This window comes from Camelus ferus, chromosome 21 (assembly GCF_009834535.1).
Source record: "Camelus ferus isolate YT-003-E chromosome 21, BCGSAC_Cfer_1.0, whole genome shotgun sequence".
NCBI classification, from domain to species: Eukaryota; Metazoa; Chordata; class Mammalia; order Artiodactyla; family Camelidae; genus Camelus; species Camelus ferus.
The window spans coordinates 15,656,113-15,677,722 of NC_045716.1; the positions used below are offsets into that span (position 1 = coordinate 15,656,113).

The following is a 21,610-nucleotide window of genomic DNA, read 5'->3' on the forward strand; positions in this document are numbered from 1 at the left end:
ACTGGCCTCCAACTGGCCTTGTAAATGTGATGCTGAATGCTTTGATTTAAAAAAGAAAAAAAAAATCTCTAATTTTTTTTTTCCCTCTCCCACTTTGCCTTCTCCAACTCAGCTTGATTGATGGAGGTAGCTTGAACACCACCATAACCAGTTTTACATGACTGTCTAGAAAAAATAAAAGGGAGTCACAGGAAAAATTAGAAAGGCCCTAACAATGAAAAAAGAATTCTTTTCTAAATGCTCCACCTGCCTTCTGTGCTATCTATCCAGGCCTGAGTGGGGATCATGATGGAGATGAGGACCCCTGAAAGGTGGGATCAGACCCATGGCTCTATGGAGTTGCCCTTCCCATGGATGTAGAAACCTGAGACCAAGAAGCTAAATGGCATTCTCAAAATAACACAGTCACTTGGAGGCAGGCAGCGGTAGCCTCAGAACCTTGACTCAGGGTCCAGCAAACTTTTGTCTCACCGTGGAATTCTCTGTACTTGTCCCATTGTATTCTAGCTGTACAAAACAGGGTGGCTGCTTCCATCTACCCATCCTATTTTAGGGAACATTTCAGATTTTGTTCAGGATAAGGAATCAAATCCTAAAACAAGGAGTTAGGGAAATAAAGAAGTAAAAAAAAAAAAAAAAAAATAGAAGGAGGTAAAGGGGAACCACCTCATCCTTGCTCCCAGTAGTGGGACCTTCCCTGCCAGAAGGAGACGCCTTAGATAGGCTTTATTCTGGAGCATGGCTATCCATCAAGAACCAGTTTCAACTGCTACACAACTACCAGGTCGAGTCTGAGTAGGGAACAACCCTGCATCTTCCTCAGAGCGTGAAAACTATGCCCCAAAAAGGAACAAGACAAAGGTGATGCCAGGACAGTCATTCTACGACCATGCTGTCCAATATGGAGGACACTAGCAACAAGACAAAGGTGATGCCAGGACAGTCATTCTACAACCATGCTGTCCAATATGGAGGACACTAGCCACATGTGGCCACTGAGCCCTTCAAGTACGGCTGGTCCAAAATGAAGGTGTGCTGCAAATGTAAACTACACAATAGATTTCAAAGTTTTAATCCCCCCAAAATGTAAAGTATCTCAATAAGTTTTGTCTTGACCAGGTGTTGAAATATTTTAGACACATTGGGATTTAAATAAAATGTGTTATGAAAATTAATTTCACCTGTTCCTTTTTTATTTTTTTTTCAACGTGCTACCAGAAAATTTTAAACATTAAATCTGAAATGACCCGTGTTCACTGCACAGCACGGTTCTATGGGATTCTCTCCCTTGAACTCTGGGACTGAAGGAAAAGAGATGCAGGAGTGTTGGGGTACCTTCTTGCTGAGCTTTGCATCAGACTTTTTCCCCCCTCTCGTATAGAAGGCCATTTAAAGCATTTTGAAAGCACGGTCAGGAGCATTTCGGTGAGCCTCTGAAACTAATGGCCAGTAGAAACCTCAACCTGAATAGACAGGGTCAAAGTACTGAGATGAGTGGCCGACACTCTGTCACGCGGTTTTGGAAAAATAATAGTACTTGCCATTTATTGAGCACACCCAGGAAACCACGTGCTTTATATTACTAGTCTGTTTAGTCCTTGAAGCAACCCTATGTAGTATTATTATCTTTACTGCAAGGATGAAGAAACTGAAGCTCTGTTAAATCAATTTACTAATGTTACACAACCGGTGAGGATTTGAATCCAGGGTGGTTTGCCTCAAGAGTCCATGCTCTCTCTATCACACTAGATGACTATTTAAAAAACTGTCCAGACACAGCATTGTAAACTGACTATAACTCAATTAAAAAAATAATAATAAAATAAAATAAAAATAAAAAAACTATCCGATCTTTTTGGCAAAGGTCTTCCTCTCCAGGAACCTGACACCTGATATTCCAGCAGTAGAGATTCATTCCTTTGAATTACTATTTTTTTCCTCTTTAAAATGCACATAGCTCTGAGAGAGGTTTCACATAAATCCTGATCATGCACACTTCAAGCCAAATAAATGTATCAAAAAATTTTTTTCTTAGAGTAGGTATTGATTAAAAACAAAAAATACAGTCAAACCCCTAAACACAAAAGAGAAAAAAGATCAGTGATTGAAGAAAAAGGCTAAAAAAAATGAAATGCTAAGAGCCCTGAAGACCAAATTTAGTGTCATTTACATTAAGACCTAATAGGCCTACTATGGCCCCTCTGGTAGTTTGGCAGTTCCTCAAAAGAGAGAGTTACCATATGATCCAGCATTCCACTCCTAGGTATATATCCAGAGAAATAAAAACACGTCCACACAAAACTTCTATGCAAACGTTCATAGCAGCAACAATATATGAAAACAATCTAAACATCCATCAACTGATTAGTGGATAAACAGAATGTGGTATGTCCATACAACAGAATATTATTTGGCTATAAAAAGGAATGAAGTTTCCATAGATTTTATAATCCTGTGACAGTCTATACCTGTACAGTGAGCTTTACAAACATTATGCTAAGTGAAAGAAACTAGTAATAAACCATGTATCATATGATTCCATTTATGTGAAATGTCCAGAATAGGCAAATCCATACAGACAGAGATTAGTGATCAGTAGGCGGTAGGCAAAGGGAGAAATACGAACTGACTGGTGACGACTACAGGGTTTTTTGTAGGGGGTGATTAAAATATTCTAAACTTAGGTTGTGTTGATGGTTGCACAATTTTGTGAATATATTCAATCACTGAACTATAAACTGTAAATAGGTGAATTTCATGGTATAGGAACTATATCTCAAGAAAGCCATAAAAAAGCAATAAAAAGAACAAATCTACTATATATCAAGGCGGTCATGATGACAACACTAGCATTTTTCCTGAAGAAGGAACCTATTAGAAAGACAGGAAGAGGTCAGGTTGCCCTAAATGTACTTTATGTTACTCGTCCTGCTTTGAAACTTTGTGAGTTGAATGGATGAGCGTATGTGTTTTCAAAGGGAAAATATTTTTAACTATGATTACATAATATCTCCACTTGCAGAGGCTGACGGAACACCATCACTAATATATGCCGTTCAAGCTTTCCAGGTGGTTGTTGTCTAGTCTGTAGATAATTAAAAACCTTTGTCTTTGCTCATACTCATTCTTTTTTCCCCTCTTCTTCCAATCTCGTCCAGCTTTTTGGCCAGATATAACTCATTCTCACTTTAAGAGAATGGCAAGAGAAACAGAAGAAAACAAATCTTAAATTCAGCACTATTTTTCTCTTTTCAGCAGAGAATCACAGAGTCTTGGAGTTGGCTTGGTCTTTAGGGACCATCTGGTGCAAGCCTCTCTTTTTCATATTAAAAAACAGGGCCAGAAATAATAAAAGCTAACAGTTATGGACTGTTTATGCCAGGCACTATAATTTACATGTATTACCTCATTTAATCCTCACAACAACCCTCTAAGATAGGTTACCATTATTATCTTTATTTTTTCGGAGAATATGAGGCACAGAGAGGTTGGGTAAATTGAATTAGGTCACACAGCTAAAAAAAAAAAAAAAAAAATAGGAGATCTGGGATACAAACCCAGGCTGTGCAGCTTCAGAGACCAAATCCTTAACCACTACTATTATAATTAGTTCTAAAAGTATTTAAGCTATTTGCCTGTCATCTTATAACTACTTAGTGGTAGGTCCAGAACTCTTACAGATATGAAGGACTTGTCCCAGGATCCACTTAATGACAGAGTGTCAATGGGAGATATAGTTGAAACCATGATCTAAACTAAAAATGATGAATTTTTCCACCCATTGAAATCTTGATTCCTACCAATAATTGAGAGACTGAAACTGAACTGTCAGAGGTAAGAAGACATTCTGGGAAGTCACTATTGACCTTATTCTGCCATGAAGGAAGACAGGTTTTATAATCCTGTGACAGTCTATACCTGTATACTTTTTTTTTTTAATTCTGGAAATCACTCTGCCAAGTTTTAAGAAGTAACATCGCTAAGATGCAGATGAAGCAAAAGATTCCACCAGAGAACTCTCCTCATGAGACACTACTACCTCACTACTTAATTACAGACTCACAGAAAGAGTTAACATAATGACATCCTATGAAATGGATCAGAATATGGATCCTGAGATAATTCCTTATAGAAAACACCACATCGTTCATCTGTATCACCCAGGGAGCTCTAAACACTTTTGCAAACCACTCATTAATCCTCTGCTTATTTTATTCATCAATTACTACATTCCTTTAACCTCACCTCAGCATCTCAGGTAAGGGGCAAGGTGGAGCCAGAATTATTATATTCCTCTAACCCAGGCTGAAATGGCGGTGCAAATGGACGGGTGCTCCCAGGGGCATATGACAATGAGAAAGAGCTGTCTTTGGGAGCTGCACCTGGGACACTGCCTCTATCATGCAGTGTTTCCAGTAAATTTATTTTATAAAAAGAAAAGGAATAAAAGTATATTTAGAATCACTACCCCAAATTCCGACCATAGCAGCATCCATCTAAAAGAGATCTGAAACCACAGTTAAGCCTGTTTTCCTAAGGCATACATGTAAACTATGTCTCAAAGGAAGCCACAGTTATGCTTTAAATTAAAATCAAAATGATTTCCTGTTTAAACATGTTCAATATCTAAGTTTTGGATCGTTTGCTTGTTTGGGGGTAAATTTTGTAATTTTGCCAACAACAGCAACCAAAAGTTCACAGATGTCAGCAGAACGCTGGGGCAAAGAAACCTGGCACCAGCAGTGAGCTAAACACACCAGCAGACAATGCCCTCCTCTGCCCAGAGCTCAGCCCACCACCCACCTGGGGACCCACATCCTCACCCCTCCCAGCTCCCAACACCCCCCAGTGCCTAGGTTACAAGTTTCTCCTGCATTTCCCGTCTCATAAATCCTCATCCAGGTTTCCCAGTTTAATTTAAATCTCTCTCATTCCCAATCCTCAGACATCCTATTGTTGGAAGAAGCAACATCAAATTTCCAAAGACCTTTCTCCAGTAGGTCTGACCAAGCTGCACCCTCCTCCACACCTCTCTCTCAGGTGCCAGAATTGGTCCAAGCCCGTTTCTAAAAGTGGATGCCACAAAAAGTGACTGGAGAGACGGGACACTTCTCATCATATACTCCTCTTGTGTCTCTGCCAGAGTCGTATTATCACAGGTCTATTGCTTCTATCCAGATTATAATAAAGAGTAAAGACAATTAGACAGTCACCTGACTTCTGCCTAACACACCACCATTCCTGAAAAGGAGGTTCAAGGACAATGAATCAAGCAACTCCCCTTCATTTGCTTCCCTTCTCTCTCTCGGCCCCTTCCACCAAAAAAAAAAAAAAAAAATAGGAGAGACCAAATACTTGAATTCTCTCATCAGCAAGAAAAAGTCTGTGCATTTGCCTGCTCAAGACGAACTTCTAGGAAGAATCACTTCTGCCACGTCAACCCCAAAAGGAATCTGAGCAGAGGCAACTCTAAATGGTCTGAAGTTATTTCCCTCTTGTTCTGTGCTTAAGGCTTCACACCATCAGAATTATTTCCCTGCAATATACAGCTTCCTTCCATGGGGTCCCCCCCAACCTACATATACAAACACACACGTGTACACGCGTGCATGCACACACACAGACAAATTATTCTCTAATGCTATAAAGAGGAGTCAAAGTCCCATGATGTAATTGCTATATTAAAAAGAAGTGGCAGGCGAGAAATAATAACGGAGAGTGTCAAAAGTGAAATACAGTAGTAGACTTAAGAAAAAAAAAACAGTGTGATGGGGGTGTTAATTGAACATAGAGGGGAAAAAAAAAGAAAAGAGAGAACAAAAGGGTGTTAAGAAAGCAAAAACTAATTTTTTAACCTCCTTCAGTGATTTGATTTAACTTCAGTGCAGATAATGCGCGAAGGAAAATTGGCTGGAAAGTACCATATATAGCTATTATGTTCTAAAATTAAAACCTATTCACAACCATTACAGCTATTCATGACTATCTATAAATATTCTCCTTAGAGTAAATGGCACCCAATATTTTTGGTGCGCTTTCCTAATTTTTAACCTGCATGATTTCTGACACAGAATTTTTTTTTTTAAATCAAGAAACATTTAAAAATACAGGTGAGGTCTTTTTAAGAAACGCAGTCTGTTGGAGTGTTTTCCTCCTCTTCCATCTCGTCAACCCCACTACCACCACATCTGCACAAACGCAAACCCCAGCCTATTGCTAACACATCAGAAGACAAGGCATGGTCCTTAAGAAACAAAAGAAAATGAGATACTAAATGGCCCAAGACTCTCTATTAAATCTCTGTGTTCCCAGAAGGAACAAGCAGATAAAAGCCACTTCTGAAATTCACTGGCTGGAGGTCTTGACAAAATTCTTCTTGCTGTTGTTTGAGATCTGCTGCCTGAGAATTTTGCAGGCATTCCCTTCTTAGCGTTTATTTTAAAAAAGCAAAAAGGTATCAAAATAAAAACTTACCTACATTCTGAAACAAGAAGACACATGGGTTCTTTTCTTTTTCCCCCCGAATATCCCCACGGTAATTTCTGACTTAAATACCTATCAATCAACTGTAACCTAGACGGTGCTGCTTACTTTGGGTGCTATGGTGTGCGTGTTTCTTTAAAAGTTCCAAAAGGTTGGTAAGGCAAATTTCGTGACTTTCCCTACTTACTTCTGAGTTTTCCAACTAAAATCCTTAACAAAAACAGAAAAGCAAAAGCCACAAATGAATGCAATCACCACGCTCCAATCAGAGTCCTGCCTTTCTTGTAAAGACCTAGGTGAGCCAGCTGTGTGAACTCCGTGTGGGCACACAAACAAACACACGGAGCCCACCCGAAATCAAGCAACCTCCCTCCACAATGCTGGAGACAGAAGCTCAAATACTCATCACATGTGAGGGGCTTGAAAGTTAACAATGGAAAAGTCCCCAAATAATGCAAGAATGTACGTGAACTGATCATCCAGGAGAGCTTTTCACTAGCTCTGTACCAAGAGGGGAAAAAAACCGAGCTCTTCCAACCTTACAGACACTTTCTGGGTCTCTGACACACCACCCGCAAGGAAGATATGCTGGCTCATAGAATAAGGGTTAGAATGATCTTGAATAAGCAAGTATGCTTTAGAATCAAAGAATTCTTTCCAACAAACCGCAGTTAGCTCCTACCTATAGCACGGAACACTCAGCATTCCAGGAAAGGTTTCTTCCTTCCCCTTAATCTTTCCTATATACAAGCTGAAGAATAAGGAGAATGGCCTTTTGTCCTTTTTTACTTTTTCTTTTTCTTTTTTCACTTTCACCCATAGGTGCCCTCTTAATCCAAAACTCTGTGTGTGTGTGTGTGTGTGTGTGTGTGTGTGTGTGTGTGTGCGCGCGCGCGCGCGCATTTCCCTCTTAACACGGGGCCAGTGATCCTTAACATGTTCAATTTGCAGTAACTATTAAATAATAAATAGTAAATAAGCTTTTTTTGAAATATAATATTTGAGAGACAACACACAACACCTTAATTTAGATTTTTAAAAATCTCCAAACATTCATGTCACTAAGGAACAGAAAATTTTAAAAACAGTATCTATATTCCAGCAATAAATTATAACTTTAGAGTGTTCTTTCGACCAATACGACTGCTTCTTATCACCATAGTTTAGCCAATATTCATATAAGGAGCAAACTCTCACCCACACAGGAATCGGATCTCTATTCACCCCCACCCACTTTGATCTACTGCCTTAGAAGGTTTAATCAGAAGGCTAGAATTCAACACTTTGGCCACGATACACCTTTAAGTGCCTGATGGCCTTCCTTACAAAAAAAAAATCTGATAAAGTGCCTTAAAAACAGAGTCTCTTTAGTCTGGATTATCAAATATGCCTTTAGAGCTTGAGTCTCCATTTGATGAATCGAGATCAGCAGGAACATGTACTCAATTAGCAACAAATTCCAACAAACCAAATATTCCAAGCAAATGAGCATCAGAGGAAAAAGGAAAATGAGAAGGAAGAAAAAAAATGAAAAAAGAGAAAGAAATATAGACACATTGAGGTTTCCTGCTCTGGGCTAATAGGAAAAAAAAAAAAAACTAAAAAGTGTGACAAACTGCACAAGCCCTATTGATATTTCTATGCATAATCCATACATTTCTTAAAAGATGTCTCATGGTTAAAAATAATGCAATTAACAGCTTTGCAGTAAGTTTAGGCTTTGGCAAGGCAACCTGGGAGACTTAAAGATCCGAACATCACTGCTCAGGTGCATTGTCTGGCATGTTATACACTGACACAAATAACATTCAACAAAGGAGCTGCATACTAATTTTACATACATTTCCAGACCCAAGTAATTACATACTCGATCAACGGTCACATCTTGAAACTATTTATTTTTTAAAAGAGAAAACACCGAGGGCTCTCAAAAAGAAAGCCACCCTGTGTGCCCTCAACCCTCCCCGCCCCCTTTTTTTATGTGTAACTATCAATGTATATCAACCGGGCATGCAATCATATTTATTGTCACTTTCATTCATGTCATGCCCTTGCTTATATGGTTTAGATATGAATTATTGACTGTTACACTCCTTGTTGTAAAAAATAAATAAATAAATAGGATGTCAGGTACTTTGCACTGCTCGGAAGCGAAGCGAGCAAGTCAGAGGCCAGCAGAAGCTCCCGCTTTATATAACCACCCCTCGTTCCTCATCTTTATGCCCCAGTTTCAGATTGCCTTTTTCAACTCTTTTCTTTTGACAAGGGAGAGAGGTTCACCTACTTTGGAAAATTAAGGATTAAAATAAACAAACAAGAGGATGTTGCTCCATGTCCTTCCCAGAGCATCTGTTGTTTAAGAACACCTCTGATTGATGACTGCTATTTTTTAATTGTTGCTTTAAAATTTAAATGCCCTCCTGGGATGTGTTATAAGTGTGTTAGTCCACTGATAGGAGGTCTAGAAAGTAGAAAAACAACAGAATGAGTGATCTCGTGGCGTTCTGTTCTCCTAAACCCAGCGATTCTCCCTGCAATAAAAATCACAGGGCACTCAAATACCGATAACCTCGTGTTGTGTAACGCTTTCCACCAAGGTATTTGACAACACTCTGTGAGAACCTCCAGTCTGCCGCTTCGTATAATTAGAAGGAAAAAAAAGGAAAGGAAACTTGAAACAGTTTGGCCCCCCACCTGGCCAACTCCAAAAAAAAAAAAAAAAATAGTGTTTTAAAGATGGTCCAAAATATATTCCTTCAGGAAATGGACTTTTACTTTCATATTTTTCCCCCAAAGGCACATCATTCTATAAATTTCCCTTGAAAAACCTCTATCTTAGACTCAATTTCAAAGAGGCTGGGAACAGAGTGAAGGCAAATAAACCAGTAATGCTTGGTAATACCTGTCAAAGAAACTTGGTGCTTTTCTTTTACAGGAAGAAGCAGGCCTGCTAGGACTTCCTTTTGGAACATGCGATCAATCTAGAGAGTCCCTCTATTCTGAAATTTTAATATTTAAATAATGGGTTCGTGATTGTTGGTTAAGTGAGTCAACTGGCCAAAGAAAATGCTTAAACGTTGGAATCTCATTCCTACCTGTTTTTTCTTTGATTTCACACAGCACATTAAACAAGGCCGGCTTCATTCTGTGACAGTTTAAAGCATGTTTTCTGCAAGAAAGAAACAACAACATAACAGCTTAGGTGGACTTTCAAGACCCAACTGCTGATAACGCGCAGGGGCAAAAAAATCTGAACATTTAGCCAAAATTACATACCAAGCGTAACAGTGGCATGCTTCAATTGTTTTATGACTTAATATACAGGATCCCGCCATAGAAAAAGAAATCATGTTAATTAGCAGGGAGAGAGTAGGGATTTAACTACAGAACAGAACTACCCTCAATTATGCCCATTTAGGACGAGTTTGTTGGGTTGTTTTTTTTTAATAAGTAGTTTAATCAAAGTGGAATTCTTAAACCAACAATCCTACCCAAGGCAATGAATACGGCAAAGCCAAATGCATGGGTTAACAGTTTTGTATAATCTATGCAGCCACCACAGCCTAGGAGCTGTCTGCTTCTCGGTCTGTGTGTGTGTTTTCAAATTTAATTCATCCATGTGTTCGAATTCATTCCGCAGATGCCCCTGTGTTCTCATAAACACAAGATGCTTGAAAGGTCTTCTGAGTAGAACTGTCAATTTATAAAATTTCAGTCCCCAAGTTAAAGAGTATGGAAATGCATTGCCAGGGGGCAAACATACCCATATGGGGAATAAATTCATTTCTCTGTGTTCACATTATGCCTCTTGTGCACACACTGTTTATTTGCAGGTGTTGAAATTCAATTATTTACAATTAGGACCTTGCACCCATTGGGGAAAAAATAAATACAATTCTGCCTTTTAGATCAGTGATCTACCTGGTTCTTACGTGTGTTTGTATTCAGAATGCACTTGAGGAACAAAACAATACACCTTTCCCTTCATTTCACTCTGGAAGCACTTAGCAGAAGGATATTGTTTTGGAAACAAAATACTGATCATATCAGCTATTAGTTAAGGGAATTCTGCTTACTAACTGAAATTAACATGGAAAGATACATGGAAACCTCTGGCACTCAAGAAACATACAATTCTTTTTTAATCTTTTTGAAAGTTAAAAAAATAGACCCACATCCTCATGAAAAACAGAAACCAGAAGCATGCTTTATATACTGTACAGCAGAGGAAGTAATAAGCCCAAAATTCAAGAGTATCTAAATAAACATGCAACACTGTGTCTAAAACACTAATGGTTCGCTGTGTAACTAACAAGGGTACATTATGAAGACCTGACCAAGGAAAGGAAAGACCAGTTACAGTATCTGCTGAGTTACATTGTTTAACCAAAATGAAAAGCTTAGTGGTGATTTAGTTCTTCTGGTGGGGTGTGAAAAAAAAAAGCTGGAAAAGACTTCAGGGTATCACAGACCTCTTTCTGGGCCTCTTTAAAAGAGTTTTCATTAATTGTGTTCTTACATAAAGGCCCCAAAGCAAAAACAGATAGATAACAACAACAACAGCAAAAATCCACACGGCTTGACAGAAATACTGCACTTCCCACAGCAGAGGAGTGGGGTTGGAGAGCGAGAACAGAAAATGTCCTTATCCCCAAGTTGTGTCTGCTCTCTCCCAGCATCTAGGCCATTAAAAGGGGGAACCCGCCAAGCCACGGCTGTCCTCAGTCAGACAAAAAGGAGCGGGACAAAACATCAGAAAAGTGGGGAGTCTCCAGTCTCACCGGCCCCTTCGACTGCACAAACTTGTGATTAAAGCGGTTCATTGGTATGTCTGAGTTTATTTTTCTGGAACAATGTAATGGAGAAATCTTTTCCAATTTAGAAAGATTGCCAGTGGGAAATCTCCCATTTACCATATCTGTTAGCTTTTGTCTGGATAATAAAATTCAAAAAGAGCACCGATTAATCTTTGAAAACTTTCCCCTATTAAAAAAAAAATAGCATAGTTCCAGTCTTTGAACCTTTCCAAGTTTTCGAGCACCCGTAAAACCTCAGTACTTCTGAGTTTACATGTTGCATGTGCTTACAGTAAAAATAAGAGTGGAATTCGTAACATTCATGCTTTTAACTGCTGTTTCTCATTTTCTCAATTCAAATTCCTGTTTCCCTTAGACAAAAATACACATAATGATGTCTTCTCCACAGAACTAAGTCTTCTGAGGCAGGGGAATTGTGCATGTATGATTTTAAAAACCAGCTACTTCTGAGATTTAACAAAGCTGGGTAATTGTAAAGACATACGGGGTCATGAGATTTTTTTTAAAGTCTTCCTTTAGAGATCGGCCTTGGGCAGGCAGTTGGTGGGTTGCCATTTAGTTTATGTTTTATTTTGAAAGAGAATTTACTGTAAAATCCTAGAGTGGAGAACTGGCAGTGGATTAAGTTGAGAAGCTACACAGCTTCTTTATTCTGTTTCCTTAATGAAGATCTACACGTCCTATAGGATTGAAATATATAAAATGCACACTTGCGTTCATTTCTATTTTAGTTGCATCTAAGAGGTCCTGAAAGAAGCATGGGAAAAAAGAGCATGCTGGATTTTAGTCCCCCCACCCCTTTTTAAAGGACCATACCTTCTGTGCCACGGAAGGTTAGTAAACCAACTCAAATTAAGAGACAATAAAGTTACACTACATATGAGTCTCTTAAACCTTAACAAATACGTTTAAAAGCAAAATTATCTCTTCTTTCCATCAGCTTTTTTTTTTGAAACAATTAAATGAATGCAAAATATTTTCCGGATAGCTGACAACTACCGACAAAGAATTCCCCTGCCTCTTTTTTTTTTTTTTTTTAATTGGGAGAGAAAGGGGAAAAGACAAAAATTAATTTTAGAGGAGTACGTCAAGAAAGAAAATCCAAAGTCTCTGATTTAGGTAAGGAGTCAACTACGTTTTCAAGTCAAGTGTTCTCGGGACATTTTATTTTGTAATGTTATGGAGTCCCTCAACAAGAAGGCATGTAATGCTGCTCAAAACTTGACAATTGTGCTCGCTCTGATACTTTTTTTAAAGCAGTAAAAAGTGCCGAGGGCCGCTTTTGGATCAGTTGGCAGTATTTTCGGCGTGCTTAAGTGTTTGTGTGGCTGTATGTGACTACCTCTATATTCTCTCTCTCACACACACACACACTATATATATATGCATATATATATAGACATATAAATACAGATAGCTATAGATATACCCAGCCACATCACAGCATGGGAGATTACACTTTCGATAACAACACTCCTTCAAATTTTACTCCTCCGCCATATAGTTGCTCTTCAAAACGGAAAAAAAAAATAACATTTAAAAAGAAAGCGCTGTGGTGATTCGGTTCCCATTGTTTCCCCCTGCGAGAGGGAGAAAAACAAAAAACCCCAAGAAAGGAAAAGAAAAGCCTCCATCTCACCTGGCCTGTGCCTCATCCAAACTCTGGTCTGTGATGGTCATAATTTGCTGTAAAATGTCTCCAATGTCCTGCTTCCTCCCGCCCTCCCCCTCGGTCCCTCCGGCCCCATCCTGCAAGTGCTGGGACAGGCCGGGGTGTCCGGCCATCCCGACCCCAGCATGGGAATGCATCAGCCTGGGCTGCTCGTCCATCTCCAAAGGCAACGGCAGCCCCCGGCTCTTCCTCTTCTGCTCCTCGGCTCGGCTCCTGGGAAGCACCAAGGCTTTTTATCCTTCAAGCTGTCTTCAAATCCTTTTCAGGATAAACAGAGAAGGGGGAAAAAAGAAGACCAAAAGAAAAAAAAAAAATCCCTTTGCCTCTTTAGAGGATGGTGGGAGGATGGGGAGTGGGGAGGGGGAGGGGGGCGTGAAGGGGTTGCGGGGTGAGGGTGGGGATAAGGGCTTGTGGGGAAGGGTGTTGACTCCAAAAAGCAAGAAAAATAAACCACCTTCCCACTTGACGAAAAGAAATCAGAGCTGGCTTTTGGTTTTTCAGTCCGGTCTCCTTTGCAAGGCAGAAATGGGCTCCCGGCGCTTAAATCTGTGGCTTAATCCTTTTGCAAATATGCATTGATCGGGAGAAAGGAGAGGAAGGCAGGGGGATTGCAATGCAAACTTTCCCCCCCCACCCCCCGCTGCCCCCCACCCCCACTCCGGGCCAGAGTGATCTCAAAGGGGGTGGGCTGTTGCAAAAGCCAGATCTCCCCCAGCCGCGGCGGCAGGCAGAGCACAGGCTCTCTCCTCCTCCGTGTCTCTGCAAACTCCAGCAGCCCCGTCAGCCTCCTGCTTTTGTTTAGCTCAGGCTCAGGACTCCAGAAACATATACAGAAAAACCACAGCCTGAGAGGAGGAGGAGGAGGAGGAGTAGAAGGAGGAGGAGGACGAGAAGGAGGAGACGGGAGGGGGCAGAGGAAAGAGGGGAGGGGGCGGGGAAGCCGGGAGGCGGGGGAGGGAAGGAGGGAGGAGAGGAGGGAGGAGGGCACCCATAGCCCCGCCCCCCTCCCCTGATTGGCCATCAGAGAAAAGACGGGCCCCCTCCTTCCCCTACTTTCCTCCGTGCGCCTCCTCCTCGGCCTCCTTCGGCTCCTCCTCGCCCGGCGCCCTGTCAATCAGAGTTCAGAGGTGGGCCGGGAAGGAGGCCGAGCTAATACCAAGTCTCCAGTCCTTAAAGGTGCAATGACACCATAGTCCAGCTCAGTTAGTTCCCACTTTTCTCGCCTGCCTCACTTAGGATCCGTCCTTGAGGAAAATGTGGCTCCACTTAAATGCAAACGTATAAAATTAACACGAAAGAACACAGACTGTGTAGGTCTCCCCCTCAATGTGGTTTTTCTTTTGCTGTAACATTGCCATTAGAACTTGATCCTTTTTAAATTGTTAGACCTCAGGGTAACTGTTGGGAGCAAAAGTTTGTCAGCACGAAGTAGTTATGAAACACAGTCGAGCAGTTAATAGAATTAATAATGATCTCTAATAAATGGCAAATGTAAAAATAGATTTTAAAAACGATCACAATAGAGTTAAAAGGAATAGTGAACTGTGACTTTTTTTCTTGGGTGAAAACTAAATTATGGACTATGAAACTAAATAATGCGGAAGAAAAAAATTAATAAATAAGTTCCCCAAGTGAAACTAGTTCAACATCTCTCTCCCTTCCCCCTGGGGGAAATTAATTATTTGGCTTAAATACTTAATAAAGAAATGCATTATCACAGTCTGGTTCTAGTTTTTAATATAGTCCAATAAGCATTATTAACTGGGATAAGAAGCAATCTGACATTTATTGAATGCCTACTATGCACCAAGTAATTTACTTGAGTTATTTTATTTAATCCCCAAGACATCTCAGAGAGTTATGCATTATTAGTTCCATTTTACAGAGAGGGAACTTGGAAAGGTTATAAAACTTGTCCAGGGTCCCACAGTTATTAAATGTCAAGGAAGGAAAGGCTGTATTTAACAGAAATGTGTGAAGAGTGTAAAAATTAGTTACGTGCCTTTCTTGTTTAAAAAGAAACTCAAGGTGCTTAAAATGATACATATTCAAACAAGTTGATTCAAATTGAAAATGGTCAAGAAAGAATGAAAAAAAAAAGAAAAAAGAAAATCAGGGGGAAAAGCTAATAAGAAACTCAGAGCTAAAGTGCAATACTTTCACTCTAGGTAGACCATAAAATTTGGCTCCAATTTTCCATCCGACAAGGTGAGAGGGGAAATCTGCCTGGGTATACAGTCACAATGGCCACAAGATAAAAGAGCAGATGAATTACTTTGGAAAAGCCAAGCATAGTGTTCTGGAATGTAAAATATTCTACTACGTGGATGGGCCTCTTCCTGGGTGGCAGTATAGCCAAAGAAAAGGCATTGAAACGTTGAATTTCAGTATACCCAATCTGCAAAATGGAAGGTAGCCTCACCAGGTAGTTTGAGACCCTCAGATAAAATGTTATCCTTTTTATTAGTCCAACCTCCTTCCCAATTATTATGAAAAAAAAAAAAAGTTTGACAAGTTAAGGGGGAGTTAGGAAAGAATTTCAAAGCAGTTCTTAAGCTACTTGGCGCTTACTGGCATGAGGGCATGCAACAGGGAACACTGATTGTAATTAGCATGTCATATGACTTAAAACAACCGTCCTGTCCATGTACATACCCTGTCTTGTTAACTGGCTTCTTTAATTGACACTAATAAAAAGTTGAGCACAAAACTATACCTTCAAATCATATATCCATCACAGGGAGTGTGAGTTAACACATCCCTTACAACAATGAAGTTGGCACATCTTAAAACATGCAAAGAAGTTAAACCAGAACCTATGAGAAATCAGTTTGCGAGCAAGTAATTAGAATTACTAAAAATGTAATAAAAGTTTACCAGGTAAAGTACTGGAAAATGTACCACCAATACCGGAAGATCATTATCATCAAGGAACGCTTCAGTAGGGAAATACTGTACAGGACATTAATACTAATGGTAGTATTTATTAAGTGCTTTACAATGATCAGGTATATTCAAGATGCTTTATTAATTTAATCATCACAGTTGTCTGGTCTCAATACCTATGTTTTTAACTATACTGTTGGCAACACTATAATGTTGCCAAAATATATTTTAATAAAAAAAAGTTAATGCTATGGAAGGGAAACCATGCCTCAGACATCCTATAAAGCATGAGATAAAGGGACAATCCAGTTAGAGTGATTCACGTAGACTTTGAGGTAGGTCTGAAGGATGGGTTGGATCGGGGAGGAATGTCAGGACTGTAGAGTTTCTTTTCAGGCACAATGGAAATGATTGGAAAGGTGCAATTGTGAGGACTCAGGACAGTAGCATTTGTGCTTCGTTTGGTGTACCCCAGGGAGCCACTGAGGGAAGTGGCTTGTTTGTTTTAAATAGGGGAGCAGAAAAGTACGTTTTAAGAAAAATGACCTGGTTTCCCAACACAAAATCTGAGAAGATGAAATAAGGAAGAATTATGGAGGTGGCAGTAGATGTGGAAAGGAGAAGACAATTATGAGGAACATTTTCAAGGACGAGCCAATAGAACTTGATAATTGACTTCATGTAGCTGGAAAGATTAAAGAAATTGTTTTCAGGCTTGGGTCAGAAGAATGCCATGGCATTAACAGAATAAGAATTATACCTATAGATAGAATTTGTTGAGTACGGATAGTGTTTCAGGCACCCTGTGTACATTACCACTTAGTTTTAACAATTTTAAACTTAATTTTAACAACTTCCTTGTAAGACTGTAATTTCCATTTTGCAGATGAAGAAACCAAGATTCCCAGACATTGAGTTACTTGACAAAGTATGGATGTTAAAACTCTTTTATTTTTCGTGACTGAAGCATCATGCTGTACACCAGAAACTGACACAACATTGTAAACTGACTTTGTGCAATAGAAAAAAAAAAACAAAACCTCTTTTATTTTTAATACTTTATAGAGAAGAAAAGGAAAAACTGCTGTAGGTGAAACAGAATAAAAATTAGAACCTTCTTTTTGCATTAAAAAATGTCTAAAAGTACATAGAAAACAAAATCTATGGTTAAGCAGGGAAGAGGGTGGGAAGGGATAAACTGGGAGTCTGAGATTTGCAAATACTAACTACTAGATATAAAATAGATAATCTTGCAGTAATCTGTAATTAAAAATAATACGAAATGAATATATGGGTGTGTATGTATTACTGATACATGCTGTATACCAGAAATGGATGAGACATTGTAAACTGATCAAACTTCAATAAATAAATAAATAAACAGAATTAAAAGTGTCTGAAAGTAGATTTTGAGGAGAAGTTTACACATGCAATTTCCATATCTTATCAGTTGTAACAAGGGAAGGGTAATGATTTTCTGTACCTTCCATACCTCAGCAGTGCTTTAATTCTAAAAGATATTTAACAAATATGTGTTGAAAGAACAAACGATGAATTATTAGGCTGTATAATTCTTCAGAATAATAACTGAAGTCCACTGAATCGTGTTTTAAGGACATGACATGAGTCGTTGCCAAAATTTGGCCGACTAGCAAAGCAGTTCTCAATCTGACCTTATTCTAATGTCTACGAAGCCATCTCACCATGTTTACCTTTACATCAAGATTCTGTGTACCCCAAGGATTCTCTTTCAAACTTCATTAGAAGCCCACTAGGACATACTCCCATCTCCACTAACGGACAAAGAGCAGGGTGCAGGAGGAACGTACAAGAATCTCCGTTCATTCCCCAGGAAACAACATGGCTGCAAAGACATGGGTCCCCTGGGATGGTCACAAAAATAAACTCACTACCACATGTTCCATCATTTAAGCAGATAAGCATCTATGTATCTTTATGATTATATTTGAATTGGCATCTAGGTTTCTGTAACTCTTCTACTTAATGGGCAAAGAAATTCTCCTCTGCTCTGGAGTGTCAGAACCAGAGTTAGTAACCAAAGGCAGCACCTGAGGCAGCTGACAGCATCTATTGCTCTGCCCAAGGGGTCTCGTCTTGCCCTTTCAGCCCTTCTCTTACCATTTCCTCCTTGCTCTCCTTCAGCTTTTCCAAGTCCCTTCTCCACCTGCTCCCCTTCCTCTTGCTTTTCCTTTTCTTCTGTCTTAAACTCCTCATTCCTGCTCACAGAGATCTCCCCCTCCCAGCTTGGTCCCATTTCCTTGTCTCACTGGGCAGCCCCGTGAAGGAGCGCTGGTACCACCATTCTGTATATAGCATTGAAGTCGTATATCACAGCAGGCTCAGCCTGGAGCAGGGATTCTTGACTTTTTGTTTGTTTGTTTACATTCTTTTTTTTTTTTATTGACGTATAGTCAGTTGACAATGCTGTATCAATTTCTGGTGTACAGCACAATGCTTCAGTCATACATGTACATACCTATATTTGTTTTCATATTCTTTTTCATTATAGGTTACTACAAAATATCGAATATAGTTTCCTGTGCTATACAGTAGAAACTTGTTAAAGGACACTATGAACTCATCCACAAAACAGAAACAGTCTCGCAGACTTAGTGAACAATCTTATAGTTACCGGGGGAAGAGGCTGAGAGGGGATAAATTTGGGAGTTTGAGATTTACAAATGTTAGCCACTATATATAAAAATAGATTAAAAAAAAAAAAGAAGTTTCTTTTAAATAGCACAGGGAACTATGTTCAATATCTTGTAATAACCTTTAATGGAAAAAAATATGAAAACGAATATATGTATGTATATGCATGACTGGGACATTGTGCTGTACACCAGAGAATGGCACATTGTAAATGACTGTACTTCAATAAAAAAAATTTTTAAAAAGAAGCTTGTTGTTTATTTTATATATAGTGTTCATATCTGCAAATCTCGAATTCCCAATTTATCCCTTCCTAGCTCCTTTACCCTCTGGTAACCATAAGTTTGTTCTCTATGTCTAAGTCTGTTTCTGTTTGTAAATAAATTCATTTGTGTCTTTTTTTTTTCCTAGATTTTACATATGAGTGATATCATATGTGATTTTTCTTTCTCTTTCTGCCTTACTGCACTTAGAATGACGATCTCCAGATCCATCCATGTTTACGGCAGAGATTCTTAACCCAGGGTCCATGAATGAGCTTCAGGAATTCTATGAACCCTTGAAAATCACATACAAAATGTGGCAGCATGCACTGCTTTGCGTTATTCTTAGAACAGGGTCCGTCGTGTGTCCAAGGGATTTCAAGACCCAAAAAGGTAACAACTACCAGCCTTGGATTATCAAGCAAAGTAGATGGCAGCACTCTGTCCTCCTTGGTCTGGGAAAACCAGGTGGCCCTTAGAAGTTGAGATTGTTCTAAAAAATATCTGCCTTTATTTCCCCAAAAAAGCAAGCTAACAGAGTGTCAACAGCTCACTAGGACTTGTTATTGAATGATAATCAATCCAATATTAATATCAGGGCCAACGAGCCTCAGGTACTAACCCTTAGAAACAGACCAAAAGAGAGCGGGTGGGGATCGGTGGTGGAACACTGACGTTGTCGTATTGTTGAAGGCGCTGGGAATACTTTGGCAATAAGACAAACTGGACTCCCTGATTTCGTGGAGCGTGCATTCTGGTGTAGGAGATAAACAATAAGCAAATAAGGAAATATATGAATCCAGAGACTCGTAAATGCTATGAATAAAAATAAAGCAGGTAATGTGACCTGGAGTTAGGGAGGCCACATCAAATAAGTAGTCGGACAAGGGCTTTCCTGAAGCTGACATTTGGGATTGAACTTGAGGATAAGAAGCCAGATATGGGTGGATCCAGGGAAAAAGCAATGGGGGAATGCGGGAGGGAGGAAAAAGGATGTGACATCTGCAAAGGGCTTGAGCTTGGATTTGAACTTGAAGGAAAGAAAACCAGAGAGACTGGAGCATAATGTGTGAGAGATAAAGTGTACAAAGATAAAACCAGTGAGGGAAGCAGATAGACGAAAATGTATGGACTTTTATGCCTCGGTAAGAACTGGGGATTTTATACTAACTGCATTTGCAATCTTCCAGAGTGCGCTAAGCAGGAGAGTGACAGGGAGCACCGATTTAGCAAGTTTTTGTTGCTGTTAAAAATACTAGATGTCAAGCACCTCCTGGTCACTAGTGAATATGCCAGGCATGGTCCCTGCTCACAGGGAACTTACATTCTAGTGCAACAAATAAATGGATGCAGCAACAGGCAAACATCAGGGAATGATACGTTTCATAAAGAAGATGAAAAGGGGAGGGCATAGCTCAAGCGGTAGAGCACATGCTTAGCATGCACCAGGTCCTGGGTTCAATCCCCAGTACCTCCTCCAAAAAATAAATAAATACACCGAATTACCTCCACTCCAAACAAATTTTTTTTAAAAAGATCCATAAAGAAGATGAAGTGGAAAGATGTGGTAGAAAGGGACCTGGGAGCTACTTTAGACTGAGTGGCCGTGGAGGACAACTGAGAAGGGAAACATGAGCTCTGACATGAATGGGAAGGAGTAAACCATGCGAGGCCAGGCAGAAGAAGCGGCCGGTGCCATGGCTCTAAGTGAGGAATGAAAGTACCTAGAATGTTTGAGAGACAAGGTCTAAAGCCAATGTGGCAAGAGAGGAGAATGGTACAAAATTGAAGTCAAAAGGGAGGTGAGTTTTAAATTAAAATAAGGGAAAGTCATTGGAGGGTTTAAAACAGAGTATCTAAGTCTGTTTGAGCTGCTATAACAAAATACCATAGACTGAATGGATTATAAATAACAGAAATTTATCTCTCATAGTGCTGGAGTTGGAAGTCCAAGACAAGGCAACAGCGATTCTGTGTCTGCTGAGTGCTTGTTAGTCCACAGACATCTATCTACTTGCTGTATCTTCACATAGTTGAAGGGGCAAGGGAGTCCTGTGCGGTCTCTTGTAGGAGCACTAATCTCATTTATGACAGTCCCACACTTCTGATGTAAGCACCCCCCAAAGGCGCCATCCTCAAACACCATCACATTGGGCATTAGGTTTCAACATAGGATTTTGGAGGGACACAAAAGCTCAGCACAGGAGAACAAGATCATCTGACTTTGGCTCTAAAAGCATTTTTGCCGCAGTGCAGAGAAGGTTTTGCCAGGGTGGGAGTGGGGATAAGATACGTGAAAGCAGAATGCTTGTGAAAGTGTTGCCGTTGTGTGGACCAGGGCAACAGAGCTGGGCACGGAGCACAATGATTAGATTCAGCATGCTTTCTGGAGGTCAAGTCAACAAGACTCACTAGAGGCTGGAGTGTGGGATGGAGGAGGAGGACAAGGAGTCAAAACTCACATCTGGATTTTGGCTGGACCAATTAAATAAGTGGTGTTGCCACTTGCTGGGATAGAGAAGACATGCCCTGTCAGGTAAATATTATCATTCCCATTTTACAGATGAGGAAACTAAGGTTCAATGTATAGCATCCCAAAGTATATACTTTATCCACCACAGCATCTTTACCAGGAGTGAAGATTACCAAAATTTGCTGAAAGAACATATATGGCAAAATCAAGCCCAGCAGTCTCAAAGTCTGTGTGTGTGTGTGTATCTGTCTGTGTGTGTGTGTCTGTGTGTGTGTGCGCATGTAGGTGCCCCTGTGTGTTATGCTGATGATCTTGCTGAGAAAAGTGTCAGAAGCAACTCACG

The 21,610-nt window shown here is 39.9% G+C and overlaps 1 protein-coding gene and 1 long non-coding RNA gene across 7 annotated transcripts in view; one reads left to right on the plus strand and one right to left on the minus strand.

The window, feature by feature from the left end:
- The window catches only part of PBX1 (PBX homeobox 1), a 316,248-nt gene extending 302,379 nt beyond the window's left edge, over nucleotides 1-13,869 (minus strand). Inside the window, exons 1-3 of one of the 6 annotated variants that reach the window (XM_032463835.1) lie at nucleotides 13,427-13,866; nucleotides 12,940-13,230; nucleotides 9,579-9,652 (exon numbers count right to left, since the gene is read on the minus strand). In XM_032463835.1, the coding sequence (XP_032319726.1) occupies nucleotides 9,579-9,652; nucleotides 12,940-13,130 (265 nt within the window). In that variant the 5' untranslated portion in view covers nucleotides 13,131-13,230; nucleotides 13,427-13,866. Of the gene's footprint in view, nucleotides 1-9,578; nucleotides 9,653-12,939 lie in introns of all 6 variants that reach the window. The other 5 variants (XM_032463836.1, XM_032463838.1, XM_032463834.1 and 2 more) reach the window with 5 other exon arrangements.
- Nucleotides 3,562-20,226, plus strand: LOC116658671. The gene is made up of 3 exons (XR_004313908.1): nucleotides 3,562-3,637; nucleotides 10,051-10,055; nucleotides 20,215-20,226. It is a non-coding gene; the product is annotated as an uncharacterized LOC116658671 (long non-coding RNA).
- The last annotated feature ends 1,384 nt before the right edge of the window (nucleotides 20,227-21,610 follow it).